Source organism: Mytilus edulis, chromosome 6 (genome assembly GCF_963676685.1).
Source record: "Mytilus edulis chromosome 6, xbMytEdul2.2, whole genome shotgun sequence".
NCBI lineage: Eukaryota > Metazoa > Mollusca > Bivalvia > Mytilida > Mytilidae > Mytilus > Mytilus edulis.
Window position 1 is genome coordinate 10,378,603 of NC_092349.1, and position 21,582 is coordinate 10,400,184.

At 32.7% G+C, this 21,582-nt stretch overlaps 1 protein-coding gene across 2 annotated transcripts in view; it reads left to right on the forward strand.

The window, feature by feature from the left end:
- The window catches only part of LOC139527082 (potassium voltage-gated channel protein Shaw-like), a 37,180-nt gene extending 15,948 nt beyond the window's left edge, over positions 1-21,232 (forward strand). For both annotated transcript variants that reach the window (XM_071322349.1, XM_071322348.1), the window contains exons 2-3: positions 12,637-13,443; positions 19,980-21,232. In XM_071322349.1, coding sequence (XP_071178450.1) covers positions 12,637-13,443; positions 19,980-20,987 — 1,815 coding nt within the window. In that variant the 3' untranslated portion in view covers positions 20,988-21,232. The remainder of the gene's footprint in view (positions 1-12,636; positions 13,444-19,979) is intronic.
- Positions 21,233-21,582: the final 350 nt, after the last annotated feature.

Below are 21,582 nucleotides of genomic sequence, written 5' to 3' on the forward strand. Positions count from 1 at the left end.
AGGCAGTCAGTGGGCTCTCGCTTATGAAAATTTCTGGATCCACCACTAAAAGTTTGAGTATAGTTAGATAAGAATTTATGACATATTATGTTGAAATTTGCACAGATAATGAATGAAAAATAGAGTAAATTAAAAAATAGGCACTATTATTAAAAGCTTTCCTTGCTTATTCACAAGGACATATAATATCCTCTGTGCTATTCCGATCTTAGTTTCTATTCATACATACATGTAGTCTGGTGCTGTTCCAAGTAGTTTTCTTTTTTCTGTTTCTTGAGAAGTATTTCTTTTACCTGTTCAGTCACTGTAAAGTGTTACAATTCCTATTTAAACGCAACACATAAATAGTGACCAAAAAGGTACAGCTATCACATGAGAGAAGCTAGAAAAAAGTAAAATGTATACATTTTAAACATTTTTGTAGGACCATGAAAATGGGGTATATAGATAGATATGCATAAAGAGACCATAGAACAAATAAGCAAACAAATTCAAAGGAGATGTACAAGTACATGTAACATGAATTATTATTATTAAAAAAAAGTCATGGATGGCATGGCCAGAGATCCCAAACTTGACAGCATTTGGTGTTGAACAGGTAAAATGTTTGCATTGACAATAAATATAGCCTTTGTTTCACCCAGGTCGCCTTTCCCTAAATCAGCTATATTAAAGGTAACCACATATTTCTGGGCCGGGTTGAAAAATAAATGAAAATGACTTTGAAAAAAGCTTATAGAAAGACACCAAATTTGGGAGACATCTATTAAAATGTTTGAAATAATAAGAAAGTTGACAAGAAATAAGCTTTTTCAGATAATATACAGACTATTGCAGTCAGCCGCCTGAAATGTTTGCTTATACACTTTGCTTTCCTATAATGATTTAAAATCAGTGTGATAGTTTTCATGAAGAACACTGAGCGTACAGGTATTATGACGAGATAAATGTTGTGTTACATGTATCTACCCAAATAAGTAAAATATGAAAATTCTTGCCTCCAAAACCAGTGATTGATCTCCTGATTTATATCTCATCACTCTATGCAGATGCTGTGTGAAAAAAAAATTGACTAAACAGTATGCTTCTATCCATTGAGTTGATTTATTATTAATTATTTTGCTTTGAATACACCTTATTGCTACAATATGAATATGTCCACCATTACAAACTGTACATGTACATCACAAATATTCCATGTAAAATTTTGATGTTTTAATACAAAATATATGATGCCACAATGGGAAAGTAATTGTTGTACATGTACATGTATGACGTTAATGGTTTAAGAACGGACAGATTCTTAGGTCAGGTGGGACAATAAGGGGGAAGGGGGCGACTTCTCCAGTCATGCTTCAGTGATTCCCTAGATAATCAACCAAATAGTAATGTTTGTTACGAAAAAATATACTAAGTGTAAAACCTGATGATGTGAATAAATTGAAATCAGACATATCAAATAAAATTTTCAGTGCTTTTGGGCAATCTGATGAGTTAAGACTTTTTTGACTGATTTTTATAGTTCGTTCTTATGTTGTACTGTTATACATGTACCACTGTCCAAGGTTGGGGGGGGGGATCAGAATCCCGCTAACATGTTTACCACGCCACATTATTTATGTATGTGTCTGTCCCAAGTCAGGAGCCTACAACTCAGTGGTTGTTGTTTGTTTATGTGTTACATATTTGTTTTGTTCATTTTTTTATATAAATAAGGCCGTTGGTTTTCTGGTTTGAATTGTTTTACATGTCATATCAGGGCCTTTATAGCTGACTATGTTGTATAGATTTTGATCATCATTGACCTATAGTTGTTCATGTCTGTGTCATTTTGGTCTCTTGTAGACAGTTGTCTCATGGGCAATCATACCACATCTTCTTTTTTTATAATGACTGCTGATCACCACTGTGTTCATACTGGGACTATTATGGTCCAACAACCAGTGGCGGATCCATGGTCATACGGTAATTAATTACGTGGAAAACAAAAGGGCCTGGAGTGGTGTAATTTTTAATCTACACCTTTGTACTATATTAGTTATTTATAAAGTTGAATTCTGTGATTCGTCGTTTTTACGTGATGACGGCTGACAAATTGGACCTCGTAATTTTAGTATTATAGATATCAATGAGCTATCATGATACGAATGAAATGTGCTATGAAATTATTTTTAAACCTTTAAGGGACGGCATCAAAAGATCAATATAAGATTAAAAAAAGCTTAATTCAAATAGTTAGGGGGGAGTGGTGAACTGCTGCAAGATTAGGTTATCCGACATTGATTTTTACATATATCCATATTGGTCAATCAATTTTTCCCAAATTAAGTTAAGAGGGGGGGGGGGGGGGGGGGGGGGGGGTCAGTGAAAAAACTAAGTGAATTTGAATTTTTGATGTCGTCCCTAATCATAAAGAAAAATATGACTTTAACTCTGCCAGGTCAAATATGTCGGTCCCAAGCCCGGATAGAAGAGGAGGATAATCATAAAAACAAAATATTGCAAAAGCGCAAATGTCCTTTTTTGAAAGCGCAAATGTCCTATGATTTGAAGCGCAAGTGTCCAAAAAAGAAAGCGTAAATGTCCTATGATTTGAAGCGCAAGTGTCAAAAAAAGAAAGCGCAAATGTCCTATGATTTGAAGCGCAAGTGTCAAAAAAAGAAAGCGCAAATGTCCTATGATTTGAAGCGCAATTGTCTAAAAAAGAAAGCGCAAATGTCCAAAATAGAAAGCGCTAGTGTCCCGCGCCGCTTTTTTTAAACGTTAGTAACTTAACATAGTAGCCTGGAAAAAATAACTTTCTTGTGTATATGTTCTGAAAAGTATGGTACACAAATTACCGTAACGATTGCACGCCATATTGAAGTTGTTTGCATAATTGACGCATCTGTTTGTCGAAAAAGTTACGTTTGTACGGAAGCGTATTAGGGACATACAAAAAATAAAATTGGCAGTAAACTTTTTTTTCAAAGTCGAAATTTTGACATTTCAAATCTCGAAATGTTGACTATAACTTGAAATTTTGACTTTTCAAATCCCTAAATTTTTACTTTAACTTGAAATTTTGACTTTCTAAAATCTTGAAATTTCGACTTTTGGAAAAGTCGAAATTTTGACCTTTTGAAAACTCGAAATTTCGACTTATTGAAAAGTCGAAATTTCCACTTTAAACTCAAAATTTCGACTTTTTAAAACTCAAAATTTCGACTTATTTTAAACTCGAAATTTCAACTTATTTTAACCTAAAAAATTCGATTTTTTTAAACTCAAAATTTCGACCTTTTTCAAACTCGAAATTTCGACTTTTTTTAAACTCGAAATTTCGACTTTGAACTCAAAATTTCATCATTTAAAATCTCGAAATTTTTATTTTAAAGTTAACATTTTGACTTTTGTAATCTCGAAATTTTGACTTTTTCTGAGTACTTTCAAAACTTTGATGTTAGTATTCAAACACAGTTATTACAATTTTAGAAAGAGTAGACATGGTCTCAAATTATTAAAGCGTCATCCACACAGTTTGGCAATTTATATTCAGAAATTGGTTTTGTTCTTAAATTAAGATATGTATTAGCATTTAATATTGAAGAGTTTCATTCGGAAAAAACATGCATGTTGACAGAAAAAAAATGTTTTCCCATATTCCATGTTTTAGTTTCCACGACACTGTCATAGGATCGTCAGATCTGAGGACATTTAGCATCACAGTTTCAAAGGCCTGTTTGGTTTCCCAATAGCATGTCACTGACTTTGCCTTGTTTGATAAATCAAGTAGCCAAAAATGCCATGCATATTCAGGACGACCAATGAGCTGCTCAGTTTTATAGTTTTGGAATTTTGAAATGTTGGTTCTTTTTTCTGGAACATTGATTAAACTCTAAAAGTTGGCATTCTTATGACACAACTATTAACCCTTGTCTTTATGATTAGACTGTTGAATAAAAGTTTGTCGTAATATAGGTGTTTTGGAATAACGGGGTTGTCTTGATACACATATCTGAAGTCCAGACTTTAATATGTATTTGAACGTGAAACATATTTTATTTATTCTTCGGCAAAAACACGATATTCTATCTAAAATAACCTCTTTAAAATGGTTTAGTTTATTAAAATATGCTTATCAAGTTTATGATGTATATGACTCTCCGCTTGCTGATATAAATGACAGTGAATGTGAAATTTTGAGTTAAAAAAAAGTCGAAATTTCGAGTTAAGACAAATTTGAAATTTCGAGTTTTAAAAAAAGTCGAAATTTTTAGTTTAAAGTCGAAATTTCGACTTTTTATAAAGTCAAAATTTCGAATTCTAAAAAAGTCAAAATTTCGACTTTTTAAAAAGTCGAAATTTCAAGGTTTTTGAAAGTCAAAATTTCAAGATTAGAAACGTCAAAATTTGATTTTTTCTATGTCCCTTATACGCTTCCGTACGTTTGCATTCTTCATATGCAAAAGGTGTATGTTAAGGATGTAGTCAGGTGAAATTTAAAATTGATACTTTAAGTCAGAAGAACATCAGTGAAGGATTGATTGATTGATTGTTGGTTGCTAATTAACGTCCAGTGGCAAACATTTCATCCATATTCAAGACGACAAGTTTACTATACATACAATAGGTTGGTCTTGTAATAGAGGCCATCCGGGATGAAGGTCTGGGTAATATGGACTGCCACTCGAAAATGAGGGTATATTGGATAGGGACACGTATGCCTTGCAAGAGGCCACCTACGGACCCACCAAAGGGCATCAGTGAAGGAACAAAATAAGCTAAAATACTAAGGTTATGGAACTCCTTCTTGTGTGATATTTGATTTAAAATATTTGAAAATAATTGATTAACACACTCGAATTCGTCTTGGGTGATAATTGTTCCCCACCTCCCGAATGTTAATCTTTCCTTACACCTTAATCCCCTGGATCCGCCTATGAGAATTAGTGATTACGTGTAATATATAAATAGATTTGATGAGTTTTTACAACCCTTTAGTTTAGAGATTACGTGTAATATATAAATAGATTTGATGAGTTTTTACAACCCTTTAGTTTAGAGAATAAATCAGACCACCCGCATCTTTGCATTATAAAATATTCATAACCGTTTTGCACTGGACATAGGTCAATTAGAAACCCAATAAAGCAAAACACAACAATCATATATACCATCTTTTATGAAATTATTTATATGAATGAATTTGCCAATTCGACTTACTATTGTATACGGATCGAAACGATACATCATCGCTAAACATATTTATAGGTTATGGAACACTTTTTTGTGATAATTTTTTTTTATGCGGAACTAAAAGGCCGACTCGGACTTTTACCTTATGCTCGAGATTGGCATTATCTGGGGTCTCAACTCATAAGAAAAATCTAGAATTTGCTTAACATTTGGTAATGACCTTTTAATGAGCTATTGCAGTCTTCTATGCAAAGAAAAATGGATGTAGCCTGGGATCATGTCTCACTTATATACATAATTACGCCTGACTCTATTCACGAAGAAAAAAACATTGTGTCAGGATGCTAGGCTAAAGTTGGTGATATTGGGCAGAATACTTTGCCCTGTATCGAAGGAAAAAAACAAAAGGAATTCGAACAGCAGACACAAATTCCTAAACCTGATCTGACTATTATCCTAAACGATGTTAAGTTTAAGGCGTGTGATATTGTGAGTTTACACTATTGTTTCAGATAAGGGTGAAGGTTGGTACCTATTAAAACGTTTAAACCTGCTACATTTGTTTACACCAGTCCTAAGTCAGGAACCTGATGTTCAGTAGTTGTAGTTTGTTGATGTGGTTCATTAGTGTTTCTCGTTTCTCCATTTTTAAATAGATCATAGACCGATAATTTTCCCGTTTGAATGGTTTTACAATTAGTAATTTTTTGGGACCTTTATAGTTGCTGTTTGATGTGAGCCAAAGCTCCGTGTTGAAGACCGTACGTTGACCTATATATGCTATAATGGTTTACTTTTACAAATTGTGACTTGGATGGAGAGTTGTCTTATTTGCACATATACCACATCTTCTTATATTTTTCTACATTATTAAAATAAAACCTTGACGTCAGTTTCTCTATTTTTTATTGAATTTTGCTGAACCATCTTTTACAAACAGTCAACATATGTATAGTATATGAATGATCTATATAAACCAATATACTTCTGAAAAGATCGTTAATAGCTAAATATAGCACATTAATTTCAAAACGAAACATACATATTGATGCTAATTACTTCCCTCGAGATCTCTGGTACATCTTATATTATATATACATTTCTTATGGGTAATAAACATAGAAAATAAGTCATTTTATTGTCATTATTGCTTCACTTTTTTTTTATCAAAATAAGAAGGCCTAGGCCATGTTTTGAATAATTATTTTCAAACCTACTAGTCGACAATGGAAACAGTACAACCTGAAAATGAAATTGCTGTACAGATTGAATCTATTTTTACAACAAAAATTATAATTTTCGTTCAATACTTCTTTTTATATTAGATCGCTTTAGCCTTAAAGACATCTTCCATAGCAAGGACAGAAGATTTTTAACTCGGCAATCTTTAAACGTAGGACTAAAAATGTCGTTTGATGAAATTGGATACCATACATTGATAATTTTCAATTACTTGTGGTCAAATCAATGAAAGATCCCACTCCTAAATTTGGAAAAGTTTATTCTGTATTGGCAATAATATCAAATTTCCAACAAGATATTTATATATCTTGTTGAAAATTTGATACATCCAATCGGAATAACGCCCTCGTAGGTGTATCTATACAATCAAAGAACAGACTTCACTTATAAATCATCGAGTGGATCTCCGATGAATACCAATTGTCATACGACGCGATAGACATAAACATAAATATTAATAAACACTCATGCAGGCACTTGCAATCGTATATTAATATTTGTCTATATTCTATTTCCGCTTGAACTCATGTCATTGATTAAAAAATATATATATAAATCATGATCGTTGAACCTGATTAAGTATGATTTTTTGAATTCAGAATCAGACATCGAAATGTGTGAGTGGCTTCCTAGTTTCACTTTCCAATGTCGACATTTTTTTATTTTGATAACTGAACATGCTTAACAGATGCGTAACATATCCCCAGCTGAGGGTAAAATTGAAGGTGGATTGAATACGTATTCAAATGATTGAAATTAATGACTTGCAAGCCAACAATATTTACCGATATTTTTGCTTATTTTGACGAAACAGGTTCAAGCTGACTGCAAATAGCGAAATTATATTTCACAATTCCGTTTTTATAAATGTTTTGAATCAGAGACGATCATATGTTGTCAAAATTTTGGTTATATTGCTTTGCAACTTACGCCTTCATATGTATATTTCTTACATGTACTTGCAATGAATGATGTGCACACCTGGAAATATGCGTAAAAGTGATGAACTTTAACTAGTTATGAATCAACTTCGTGTGTCAAGATCATTTTACTAGTGAACAGTTTAAATCAATCATTTAGAAATTGAATATGCATTGTTGTTATTTTAATTATAAATTTGGTATATCGGTTTTTTAAAGTTATTTTAGTTACGTATTATGATAAGGCTTTGACCAGAAACAAACTGGTAACTGAAGTTGAAGCGTTTACTTTTAGAACGAAGAGTTTTAATTTGATCGTAAACGTAAATTGTTATATTATAGTTCGTTTCTGTGTGTGTTACAATTTAACGTTGTGTCGTTTGTTTTCTCTTATTTTTGAGTGTAAATTGACATTGCGATAAGACGTGTCACGGTACTTGTCTATCCCAAATTCATGTATTTGGTTTTGATGTTATAGTTGTTATTCTCGTGGGATTTTGTCTGATGCTTGGTCCGTTTCTGTGTGTGTTAGTTACATTGTAGTGTTGTGTCGTTGTTCTCCTCTTATATTTATGCGTTTCCCTCAGTTTTAGTTTGTTACCCCGATTTTGTTTTTTGTCCATGGATTTATGAGTTTGAACAGCGGTATACTACTTGCCTTTATTTAATTTGATCGTAAACGTAATTACCTCAGTCGGTGGACACCAATATCAAAAAAGAGGCAGGTGGATAATCCTTTCTCAAATTCTATTATACTAGAAGATGCCCATGATTGGGCAAGTGTTGAAACCAAAAGTTTTGAAATGTCGCGGGTAGTACATCGACTGAGCATACGCTTAGCATATAAGACAAAGATAAATAACGGTCTATGAATTAATTTAAAAAATAGGCGTTTTCAGTGGAAAAAAGATTGTTTCAAAGACACATTAAAGAAGTACAATAGACTACATCTATACGTCATAACACAAATATCCCCGACTTTTGTATGGTTTCAGGGGAGACACGGCTCAATGCATGCCGATTCGGTCTCTTTTTTAAGTAGTAATGGTTCCATCCTTGGTCCGATAGAACTGATAGTCTTATTACTGCCCACGAGAATAAAATAGCAATCATATATGGAAGGCATGGCATACTTCAGTACAAACTCACTATAGATCTCAAGGTTTCTGAACTATACAAGCTTCCTTATGGCTTGTTGAATGAGGGTGTTTTATGTGCTGGTAAGACTTTGATTTCATTAACCATGCAAATAATAAGATTTTTTAACGATTTTATTACGTTATGACAAAATTAATATTATTCATTCCTTTCTTTAAATACAACTGTAATGTGTTGCTCAGTCTTTATAAGTTTTAATTGTATGTTGTGTGTACTGTTATTATAGTGTCTGTGTGTCTTTTTCTTTTTAGCCAAAAATATTAGGATTAAATCTCTGAAAAGTAATAAACCAACTCAAATAAGTTTGAAAACCAACTTCAATAAAAAGTACCGTAGTCGTATTCTATTTTGTCTTTGATGCAAGATTTTTATTATTAGTTTTAATGTTATTGGCATTGAACTAGCTTTCAGTATCTGTGAGTACTCTCCGATCTGTAATTAGTGTCTTTTTGTTGTTGGGAAGTACAAGTTCACGGTCATGTCCACTCTTAGTTTTTGTTATATGTATTTCTATTTGTTTCCATCTGATAAGTTAAAACTTTTTCAACTGATTTTTATAGTTTGTTCTTAGGTCTACTATTGTAATCACTAGCCATTCAAGACTGTTGTTTGATTTCAAACCCCGCTCGTGCTGGTGCACTTGACTCCAATCTTATAATTGTCTAGGATTGTTATTGTTTTTCGAAGGTCGGTGGTTTTCTCCGGCTTCCTTTGTCCATAAAAACTGACCACCACGAATAGACCAGAATTGGCGCTTAAAAGTGGCGTTAAAACACAAACACTAAATTTTAGCCATGACTTTTGTTTTATTTTCGACTGCTGAGTTTGTAAGTTCCTTTGTTATTTTTCGCCTATCTTTTACAAATAAAAAACTCGATGTTATGGTTTTGTATTATCAATGTGAAATTCACTATATCCAAATTTGTCTTTTCAGTATATGGGTACAAATGTATAATGCTGAATGCAATTAAAAAGAATAAATATTTTTTACATATGACGTCCATTTTCACTGAACACTAGTCATATTTTTATTTAGGGGACAGCAGAGGCCAAACTCCGAGTCGGGATTTTCTCGTTGCGTGGAAGATACATTCATGGACTTCTCCTGCATGCTCTTTTGTAGGGTTGAGGTCTCTTTGACATATTCCCCTTTTCCATTCTCAATTTTTTAATATAGCTGTAAAATTCTATGTCTCTTGGTCTATGTGGATAGTTTCATTGGTCCCACACTACATCTTCTTATTTATATATGTTAAAACTAATGGGGTATGTCGTAGCTGTCTTTGACACCAAATTAGAAATAAAAAAACTCAATGTTGCAAAAAAAAGGGTCAAATAAAAGGTTCAAAATCCTGGAAAACTTCGAAAGAAATAGATTCTGAATTTTAAACTATAAAATACCTATTCATGTTTCAATTTTCACTCGTGAAGTTCTTGGTTTTTTTTTCTTTCAAGCTGCATTTGTTTGCACCTGTTTGGAGAATACGTTACTAAGTTGTAACACTTGTGTTTAATCCATTTGTCATTTTGAACAATAAAATATGTTTAAACTATACCTGTCCAAAGACAGGAACCTATTGTCGTTTGTTGATATGGTACATAGTGTTTCTTTTTTCTCGTTTTTTTTTATATAGACTACATCGTTGGTTTTCCTGTTTGAACTGTTTTCAGTACACTAGACATTTTGGGGAAATTTAAAGCTTGTTGTTCGGTGTGGGCAACGGCTCCGTGCAGAAGGCCTAATATTGTTAACTTTTTATACATTGTGACCTGGATGAAGAGTTATCTTATTGTTACTCATATCAAATCTTATTTCTATTGTAGATAAGGTTACTTTTCAGACTCTATAGAAATCGTAAATTATTATATATTATGTGCTCACGGCTACGGCTGAGTTTAAACTGAGTCAATGTATTTAATAACAATTGCATTATACATACGATATGTTTTTATTTTTGAGTATTTATTATTCAATTGGATTAACTAATTAAGTTAATTAATCAATTAATTAAATAATTATATGGTGGTTCAATGTTCATAAGTTGCCTATAAAGTTCTTCTGTGAGCTTGATGTAGAGCAGTAGTCAATGAACATGTTGATTTTACAGAAATGATTATAGAATCGAAACCGTTGGTATGTTATATTAACAATAGTACTAGTTCTTCAAGAACTTCTGGATAGACCATATGCATGTTAGTGTCTTTTCAAAGCCTTGTATATATTCTTGTTTGACTGCCTTTAAAATTGTTCCAATTCAATAAATAATTAAAATAATTTGATATAGCTTACAACCTCTCTAAATAAGTGTTGGCGAGCATCCCGAAAAGCAATAGGTCTCATTTTAAGTGTTGTATCAACCGCAAACGTTTTAAGGGATTTTCATTTAGCGCCTGCAAAATAAAATATTCATAATAAGTTACTTTTCTCTATATACACGAAGTGTACCACAGAAGGAGAGGAGAATATTTATTCAATATTTATTATCTATAGTTTGTATTTGGCTTTTTCTAGTTTTAGTACTTGGCTTTCTTTTACTTTAGGCGCCCCAACCCAAAACTAATCCTAACATTTGCCATAACCCTAATAAAAGCTATCTATAATCTAAATAAAGGTACCAGTACAGTAGTATACCGCTGTTAAAAAAGTCATAAATCGATTGAGAGATAACAAATCCGGGTTACCAACTTCTAACAAAGCCTTACCATAAATAAGGCGTAACTCTGAACTACACGGACCCAAAAATAAATGAAACAGGGACTGGAGCTGAAGGATTTTTTTCCATGGGATGGATAAAATCAAACATGGGCAAGCGTTTTTCTTTTTTAAGTTTCCACAGTCTTCTCGCAGTACAAATGTATTGTATTATGTTTGACTCCCGCAATTTTTGTCCTTGTCAACTGCTAAACATTGTAGATATGCATCATTTTAATTTTGTGGAAGTCCGCCGTTATCTAGTATATGCAAGCACAGTTGTCTGGAACATACAATTAGGATAACTTTATTCCAAACTTTGGGAATTCAGTTTTGGATGTGACACGTCTTCTGTTTGGCAGAATTTTTGTGTGTGTATTAGTATACTATTAGTTCATTGACAGGATTGTGTCATGTGACCAACACATTATCAACGTTTTTACGATTTACTCCTTAAGAAGAATGTGTCCGTAGTACACGGATGCCCCGCTCACACTATCATTTCCATGTTCAGTGGACCAGTGAAATTGGGGTCACTGACACTTTAATTTGGAATTAAAATAAGAAAGATTATATGATAGGGAACATGACCTTTGTGTACTATGTTTCAAGTTGATGTGACTTCAACTTCACTAAAAACTACCTTGGCCAAAAACTTTAACCAAAACTTTAACCTGAACTTCGCACTATCATTTTCTATGGTCAGTGGACCATTAAATTAGACTCAAAACTTTAATTTGGCTTTAAAATTAGAAAGAGGATATCATGGGGAACATATGTATTAAGTTTCAAGTTGATTGGACTTCAACTTCATCAAAAACTACCTTGACCAAAAATTTTAACTTGAAGCGGGACGAACGGACGAACTATTAGTGTTTTTACCCCTATTTCACGGTCCACTGAACATAGAAAGTGATAGTGCGAGTGGGGCATCCGTGTACTTGGGACACATTCTTGTTTTTTTTTATGTTATTTCGAATAGACAAAACATATATAATTATAGTCATGTCTTATTTAAATTTCGAAGTAGCTGATAGAAAACTAAAATTATATGTTTACGATACGTTTTAAATATTGAAGTAACAATTTACTATAAAATAAAAGAGAGTATTTTCACAAAGACAAACAAAACAACAAATATCGAGTACACAAGATACTAGACTCTTAAATCATGTGATAAAACACAAGAAAAACGTTCACACTTTTTTTGTAATTTGACATACAAATCCTGACTCAATGACATCATTGAAACATTTATTCAGCTTTGTTTTGTTAAGTTATTGTGAATTGTGAATGATCTTTATCGGATTACAGCTACATTGCTTAAAAATCGATAGTAGAATACCTAATTTAGATTTCTTGACGTTTGTTTTCGTAAACATGATACAAAACTATTATAATTTGAACATGGTTATAAATTCTCATCAAACATTTATTACTTTGTAGTCGAGGAGATCGTCTCTGTCACAACTACCCGTATCACGTGACTGTGGAAAAAAGGCAAAGTATTCACCGATTGGTCAATCGAAAAAGACAGATTCCCACGATTTTGAATTAACAAATAATTGCAATTCGAAGAAAGCAGGTGAGAAATGCAAATGTACGGACAATCAAGACAGGTCTGGTGGAGATATGGCGTTTAGTGCCATCTATAGCGGTGGACGTGGCGGGAATATTTCAAAACACCGGGTAGTACAACAAACAGACGACAGTAACATAGAATTACAAAATGATTCGGACACTTGTTCACGATGTCGAATGTCGAGCACATCGAGTCAAAATGGTAGTGATACAGTGAAACTGAACGTAGGAGGGACAGTGTTTGAGACCTATGTATCTACATTGAAAAAGTTACGAACTTGTAAATTGTCAAGAAGTTACGAAATGAAGAAGTATTATCGAGAAGACAAGGGAGACTACTTTTTAGACAGGGATCCTCAAGTGTTTTCCGTAGTTCTGAACTATTTACGAACAGGAGAATTACATATACCAACTTTTCTATGTGGTCCTATTCTGCAAAGAGAATTCGAACACTGGGGAATAGATGAATTAGACATTGAACGTTGCTGTTGGCAACCCTACAATACTTGGAAAACGCAAAATCTATCCTTGGAAAAATTAGAAAGTGATCGTAAAAAGTCAACAACACAAAGAGACCTGAAATGTGATCGAAATAGTCCGTCCCGATGGAAACGGGTGCGGGCGATAGTCTGGAACGTCCTACAAGACCCAACCTCATCATGCGGTGCAAAGGTAAGTACTGATCTCATTACAAAATACAGGTACATATACAATGTATCAAGATTATCGGAAAATAAAATGTAAATGCATAGGTTATAGGCGCTATAAAAATATGTAGAAACAATTTTCTTGACGATCTTCTCTCCTGTTGTCCGTCGATCACACACAATTATGACTATGCTCATAATAGAAGAGAAATGCCAGGTTATTAGTTTAGAATTCAAATTGTTCAATATCACACCCTTTTTTTAAGGTAACATAGCTAACTACAGAATGCGATCATTTATAGCATTATGTGTCCCGAAAGAGGTTATCTGAAGAAAAAAATCTGATTGTCGTTGTTTACTAGTATATTTGAGAGTTTTCCCCATTGTTTTCTGTCTTCTTATTGTGTGATAATATCTTATTATTTCGCAGGTTTAACAAATACCGAATATTTTTGGATTGATTAACAAAAACGTAAACTTACCATTATAAGGGAAGATAAATTGATTTTTATTTAAGAATTGAATGCTTCTTTTTGTAACTCCATTGGGGTGTAAAAGCGTTAACCGAAGTAATGTGCGCACGGTCAACGCTTTTACAACCCTACGAAGTTACAAAAAGAAGCATTCAATACTTATAATTACAGTTTTTAGCTAGGATCATGAAAACACGAATTTTATCAATTTTTGATTTAATTTACCTGTGCACCTTTTATGGGATCACGTGTTATCTTGAATTGTTAGTTTTATTGAGTAATGCAAATGCTTAAGGAATAACATGTGATGTGCAGTTAGCCAATCAGAATAACGTATTATAATGAAGCATACATCTAATGTAATTATAAAGCAATGTTCAGTAGATATTATTTTTTTGTAAAATAACAAGAAAAATGTACGATGATTCCATCTTATTTTATTCTTTTCTAAAATCATTTTGTAATTTAGAGCTATCTTCGAATCTTTCAAATAATATCATTAGGTTTTCTGTCTTTACAGTAAAAGATTCCAAATTTTGTGAGATAAGATCTAGTATTTCGTGCACATTTCACAATTTCGTATGTCGTGCGAATTTAACGTTAGATTTTATAAATTAATTAAAATTGAGAATGGAAATGGGGAATGTGTCAAAGAGACAACAATCCGACCAAATAAAAAACAACAGCAGAGGGTCACCAACAGGTCTTCAATGTAGCGAGAAATTCCCGCACCCGGAGGCGTCCTTCAGCTGGCCCCTAAACAAATATATACTAGTCCAGTGATAATGAACGCCATACTAATTTCCAAATTGTACACAAGAAACTAAAATTAAAATAATACAAGACTAACAAAGGCCAGAGGCTCCTGACTTGGGACAGGCGCAAAAATGCGGCGGGGTTAAACATGTTTGTGAGATCTCAACCCTCCCCCTATACCTCTAACCAATGTAGGAAATTAAACGCATAACAATAAGCACATTAAAATTCAGTTCAAGAGAAATCCGAGTCTGATGTCAGAAGATGTAACCAAAGAAAATAAACAAAATGACAATAATACATAAATAACAACAGACTACTAGCAGTTAACTGACATGCCAGCTCCAGACTTCAATTAAACTGACTGAAAGATTATGATTTCATCATATGAACATCAGGCACAATCCTTCCCGTTAGGGGTTTAGTATCATACCATCATAACATATATGAGAAGAACATAACCCGTATCATGCCAACAACTGTTTTTAGAATAAATGTGTTTAGTTCCGATGCAAAGACCTTATCAGTGACTCAATATTAACGCCAAAATATGCAATCTTTAATGACTTGACAACAGTATCGTAATTATATCCCTTCTTAATAAGTCTATTCAAAGGTTTTGTAAGTTTCTGAGGTGAATACTGACACCTTTGTGCTTTATAAAGAATATTACCATAAAAAATTGGATGTGAAATACCTGAACGTATTAGAAGTCTGCATGTTGAGCTATATTACCTACAATACTAAAATATCAAACATAATGACAAGCTTGTTATTTCAACACAAACTACATATGTGACAAAGATACAATTCTGTACTGCTAAATCTATTTTTACAATGATGCTGGTTGAAATGTATCTTTCTCCGTATTGAACATAGTTATTTATTTGCGTACCACATGCTGCTGTATATTTATCAACCTCAATTTAAAAACCTGCGGTTGAATATTTTATACATATAAAGCAATACCCAACAAACAAAAGGATGATGGGGTTTACAGAATAGAGAATAATGGGCCAATACCGCAGAACAATGGGCCACAACAATAAAGAATAGATAAAAATAGGCTACTTAAATAAAAAATTAAGTAAAATATGAAACAAATAAAGAATAAAGAAAAATAGGCCATTAGAATAAAGAAACGAGAAAAATGGTTTACATGAATTAAGAATAAAGAAAACTAGGCCACTTAGATAAAGAATAGAGAGCAAAGGGGTGATAAAATATAAGAAATATATAATAATGGGCAAAATTTATAATGATTAGAAAAAATGGTCGAAAAAATTTAAAAAATACAGATATGAAGAACCTCAAATCGAGACCCTCGTTCACATTAGAGCAAGGAGATAACTGTATTGTATTTTAAGCTCCGACGGCATCAATTGGTGAAAAAATACAATATTGTTATCTCCATTCTAATGAAACTGACAGAAAACAACATCAAATTATACATCCAAAATCTGTCATACGTCGTCTGGGCTTGCGTGTACGTTTTTATAGCATCAATTGTGAATTGATGTCACGAAAACTAGTGACGTTATCAAATCAAAATAAACGTTACAATGAAGTTGCATTAGAATAACAAATAACTAAATGACACATGCATATTAAGTCAATGTAAGAAGTAAAACTAATTTCGACAAAGAATAAACTTTATGATGATACATTCAATTTTTAAGATATGCTAGTTTTTGAATATATTAACAATTACTAGTTGAATACCAAAATTATGCCTCGTTCACACGGACATTTAATTCGAATTGAGTTTGAATCGAATGCGAATCGAATTCACTAATCGCGTTCACACACTCTTCTTTTTTAATTCGATTTTTTTTCGAATTGGCAAATTCGAATTACCCATTAGAAATACGCTTTTCTTAATACGAATTAAAAGTTAACCTCGTTTGGACAGTAAAGCGAATTTTACGCGCATTGCAATTCGAATTAGAATTGACGTTAGGATGTAAACGTTGTGAATTAACTCAGCATTAAATTGATGTTTCATATACATCCTAGTTCATTCGTCACTATTGGATAGTTGTCCGATTGGTATTCATACAATAACATGTAGCACATCTACTTATTATTTTTTATATTAAAATGTCTGAACGCAGGATTGGTTGAACAGTTTTACTCTTTTTTTAAATGGTTTGGCAAATGGACCGAAATTGTTATAGTAGATTGCCTTTCAAATCATACAACATCTTCTTATTTTTATATAAAAAAACAGAATATTAAATACATTTTTGTTGTTGCTTTTCCTTAGGGGAATTCTAGTAAAAATTAATAAAGCATTTTTACTGTCGTATAAGGATTAATGAAAATGGAGCTACGAAGTATTAATCCCCACCTGCTGATGCTGTTAACGAAAAACAATATTATTTGCTCCACTTTCAATCATATATGGAACTGTATTGGGTTACTTTCGCTACACGATAAACACGATCGTTTTTCATTAGATGTTTTTGTATCACAATTTACCTTGGCTGGTGGAGTTAGATGACCAATTGGTTTAAACTATCTTTTTACAGAAAAGTACGGCGTACACAAAGTTAACATATACCGTCAAAATTACAGAATCGGTTACAGACTCAGATCAGATCCATAAATCTGTGTTAAAAACAAAAGTGTTTCGTGAATTTTGATGAAAATTTATATCATCTTAAAAAATGTTTCTCTGGCAAATCATTTAGTTCCGAAGTCTGCAAAAATGGGAAAACATTGTTCAAACATTTCCATAATAGCAGATACAATATTTCAATAAACGTTCAATCATTTTGTGAAGTTTCGAGCATCTTGGTTGAAGTGTAGGAGATTTGATTATACAAATCGTCTTTCGCGAATTTGGATGACAAATGGCGATGTACCAGAGTTTGGTAAAATAAGAAAACGTTCATCAATCAATTCCATAATAGCTGATGCACAGTCAAAACATGTGCTCAGTCGTTCTATTAAGTATTAGGGATCAGGGATGAATTTAGGAGTTGATAACACAAACAACGTACTTACTTTCCGCCCGACATCACCGTATTGTAACCCGGTTTTGGATTTCGACCAACCCGAACAGAAACAAAGAAAAGGATATTTTAAGCCAAAAACCCATCAAAATATATATGTTATATCTAATGCTTTAAGTCTTTGGTAGATGTTTCTTAGTCGTATTTTTATGTTTTTTTTGTTGTTGTCTTGAATCATCACATACATACAATATTCATGTACAAAGAAAATTTACCAGTAATTTATCTACATCGTTTACACTCAATTTAACTGTTGGCGCGAAAATTGTCTGTTGTATCATTTTTTGCTTTCACTTATCGATCAGAATTTATACGTAGACTTATTAAATCATAAAATATAATGTTATTTCAACAATTCTTATCTAACTAACGAAGAAAGTCTTCATTTCCAATTTAGATATACGCGTTATTGGTAGTCGGTTTTTATATATCTGCTTTCGTTTACATATATAGTACCTTGTTTTAAACCAAATAACCATTTCTGAATAATAACAAAATATAGTTTAAGCGAACTGTTCCTTATGATCACTCTAATGTATACTTGGTGATCCGTCGACGACTTTCAGCTTTTATTTTCATGTTCTCATCTTTTACTCTGAGCTATGAAATTGAACTATGAGTAAATTTGAACTTGCCATGGCAAAAACAAAGTTTAAAATGATCAATTGAAGATTCTCATTACCAGATATTCGGCTTGAATACGGAAACTTTACAAAGAATAGCATAAAAACGACCATTTTCACTGAATTAGTACACATTTGTGTTTAGGGGCCAGCTGAAGCCCACCTCCGGCTGCGAGATTTTCTCACTGTGTTGAAGACACTTTGGTGGACTTCGGTTGTTTTCTGCTCTATGGTCGGGTTTTTGTCTCTTTGACACATTCTCCATTTCCATTCTTTGTTTTTCAGCTGTAAAGTCTCCTTCCAACAGGACATGAAAGTGTATTTATACATCCTTGACTTTATTACCTTCTATGATTTTTTTTTTATTCATAAATATTTGCAACTGGACATATCACAACTACTTTGAAACTAAAAGGCCAAAACATTTAAGACAATGAGGCTAAGTAGACTTTCTAACATAACGTCTGTTTCCCACAAATGACAGGACAAGTTGGCGGCAAACCATATTTGAATTGACAGCATTAAGCGGTATACGACACCGGGTCAGTGGAGTGTCTGTATTTCACAAGTAATAGTACACGACACTCTACACAATGAAGATTTTAAATTTAAATGGATATACATTTTTATTTTACTTTTACCAGTTTTAATCCGTATTATGTTATGCCTCACGGATACGTTCACGCGAGGCTGTATGTACAAGAAGGGCGTATGATGATTGATTGGTTTTTATTTGCCTTAAGTCCAGTGGCAAATATTTCATGCAAGCTCCGCACGTGTCGACGCATGTGAGGAAGTTCAATAAATATCTCATTTTGATTTCTACTTATTTGAAATTCTTGAATTCACCGCAGTTTTATTTGACATTATTAGAAGAAGAAATGGTTAACATAATTTAAATCGGAAGTGAATGTATTTTTTTTGGTTTTTTTTTTTGTTTACATTCTTAAAAGATACATAATTTTTCTAAAAAGTGATGTCCTTCATATTTCTTTCGATAAATATAAGCAAAAAGCAGCCTTCTTTTAGCACTCATTTAAGATATAAGCCGAAATGTATTCGACGAATAAAACTTTTAATTTATCCATTACCAACATCTTTGTTATTTAAATATAAGAAGATGTGGTATAATTGCCAATGAGACAACTCTCCACCAGAGACCTGATGGAAAAGAAGTTAACACCTCGTATGGCCTTCAACAATGAGCAAAACCCATACCGCATAATGAGTAAAACATGTTTCTTGCTCTTTTATCAAACACGCATACGGAAACCATGATCACATTATGTACCGTCGTATTCACATATTCATGGACGGTCCATGATGTATCAGTGGCATTAAGTCGTAAGAATTCATTCCCCATATATAACTGCTTCAATATCATTTTTAAAAATGTCGATGGATTATTTTTCTTTAGATTTGAATTTAATGTAGAATCATAAAATCACGTGACATTTCTTTTACAGGTTAAATTAAAACGAGATCAAAACTTTTAAAATTTAAATGGTGGTCTCTCGTGCTTTTAATGATTGAAGATTCCATATACACATTTTCCAATTAACGATAGACAGTTGACGCCAAAGTGTAACACAAAACTTGTACAACTCTTATTTATGTCAAAACTCTAGCTGAAAAGTGTACGTATTTTTTTAATAGTTAGGAATTTTTACACATGTTTTTGTTTCGTTTCAGATTTATGCCTGGATTTCCATTTTATTCGTTTTCCTTTCCATTTTTTCATTCTGTGCGGAAACGCATCCGGCATTCAAGGTAGACAGAAGCGCCCTCAAGTCTTTCGAAGCTTTATATAGCATCCAACCCGAGGCTACATACTTTACAGAAGCGACTGTAACCATTCCAAGTACGTTGAACGACACAAACTCAAATCAAACTGCGGATCAACAAGTTACACACCCTGCCTTGAAAATCATTGATTTATGCTGTGTCACTTTTTTCACCGTAGAATTTATCTGTCGGTTTGTCTTTTGTCCGGCTAAATTACAATTTATCACTACAGCACAAAATATCATCGACATTCTCGCTATTTTACCGGATTATGTGGAGTTTATCATATACATAATTAACCCATCTGGAGAGAAAATGCCTTTTATGGAATTTATTGTGATTCTGCGCATGCTCAGGTTATGTCGTATATTCCGCTTAATTCGCCATGTGCCTGGATTATGGATTTTACTGTATACATTGAAAGCCAGTTCCAACGAACTTTTGTTAATGTTTGTTTTCTTGTTGATTGGTATGATAGTTTTTGCTTCGCTAATTCATTTCGCAGAATCCGATAAAGGATTTGATAACATTCCAATTGGCTTTTGGTGGAGTGTTGTTACTATGACTACGGTTGGTTATGGGGATAAGTTTCCTCAAACAGCATACGGTTATATTGTAGGATCTCTATGCGCAGTCTCAGGACTTCTTATGATCGCTTTCACAGTGCCAATAATTGTTAGTAATTTCGTACTTTATTACACGCATGTGCAATATGGACTGGGAAAAATTGAACGCACGAAAAGAAACGCATTTGAGGAAGAAGAACAAGGTCTTATCAGTGACTATGAAAGTGAAACCGAGTGTATAGAATCAAAAGAGATCATAAAAGTAAAAGAAAATGGCCACGGAAACCACGGGACTGACGGCAATTACAATAAAGTGTCAATTTCAAGCGAAGACAACAGTCCAGTATGAACAATTAATTTTTATTGCATACAAGATGGGTTTTTTCCTCAGACATATTAGTTATTTATTTCATTGTTATCTATACATCTACAAAATCTCTCAATTAACATTGTACAATATTTTAGAAAAAATTTTAAAAGGAATATTCCAGTGAAGTATACTCATCACTTCATGTCTATATTAAAAATATCGATTTTCTTTAAAAAAAATAATTAGATGCTAATACAATAAATTCAAATTCTTCATTTGAAAAAGAAGTTGTATAAAGTATTTAATGTGCATGATCAAAGAACAATGATATTTCACGGTTATTATCACATCAAAAGGTGTCTCATTTTACAATATTTTTATTTAATAATTCGCATCGACATATGCCTGTTTAAGTTTGAGCATTAACTTGCACATGTTTCATTACATGTACAATGTGAACAAACATCTCTACATGGAATACAAAATAGAGAATATTGGAATATTGAGGAAATCTAATGGAATTTGAAAATTTAAATATGTGACTGTTACACTTTAGGATGTTCGCTCTCTTGTTTTTTTTTTTTTTTTGTTGTTTTTTTTTTAACTTTTAGTCAGATACTCGAAATCTTCTAGT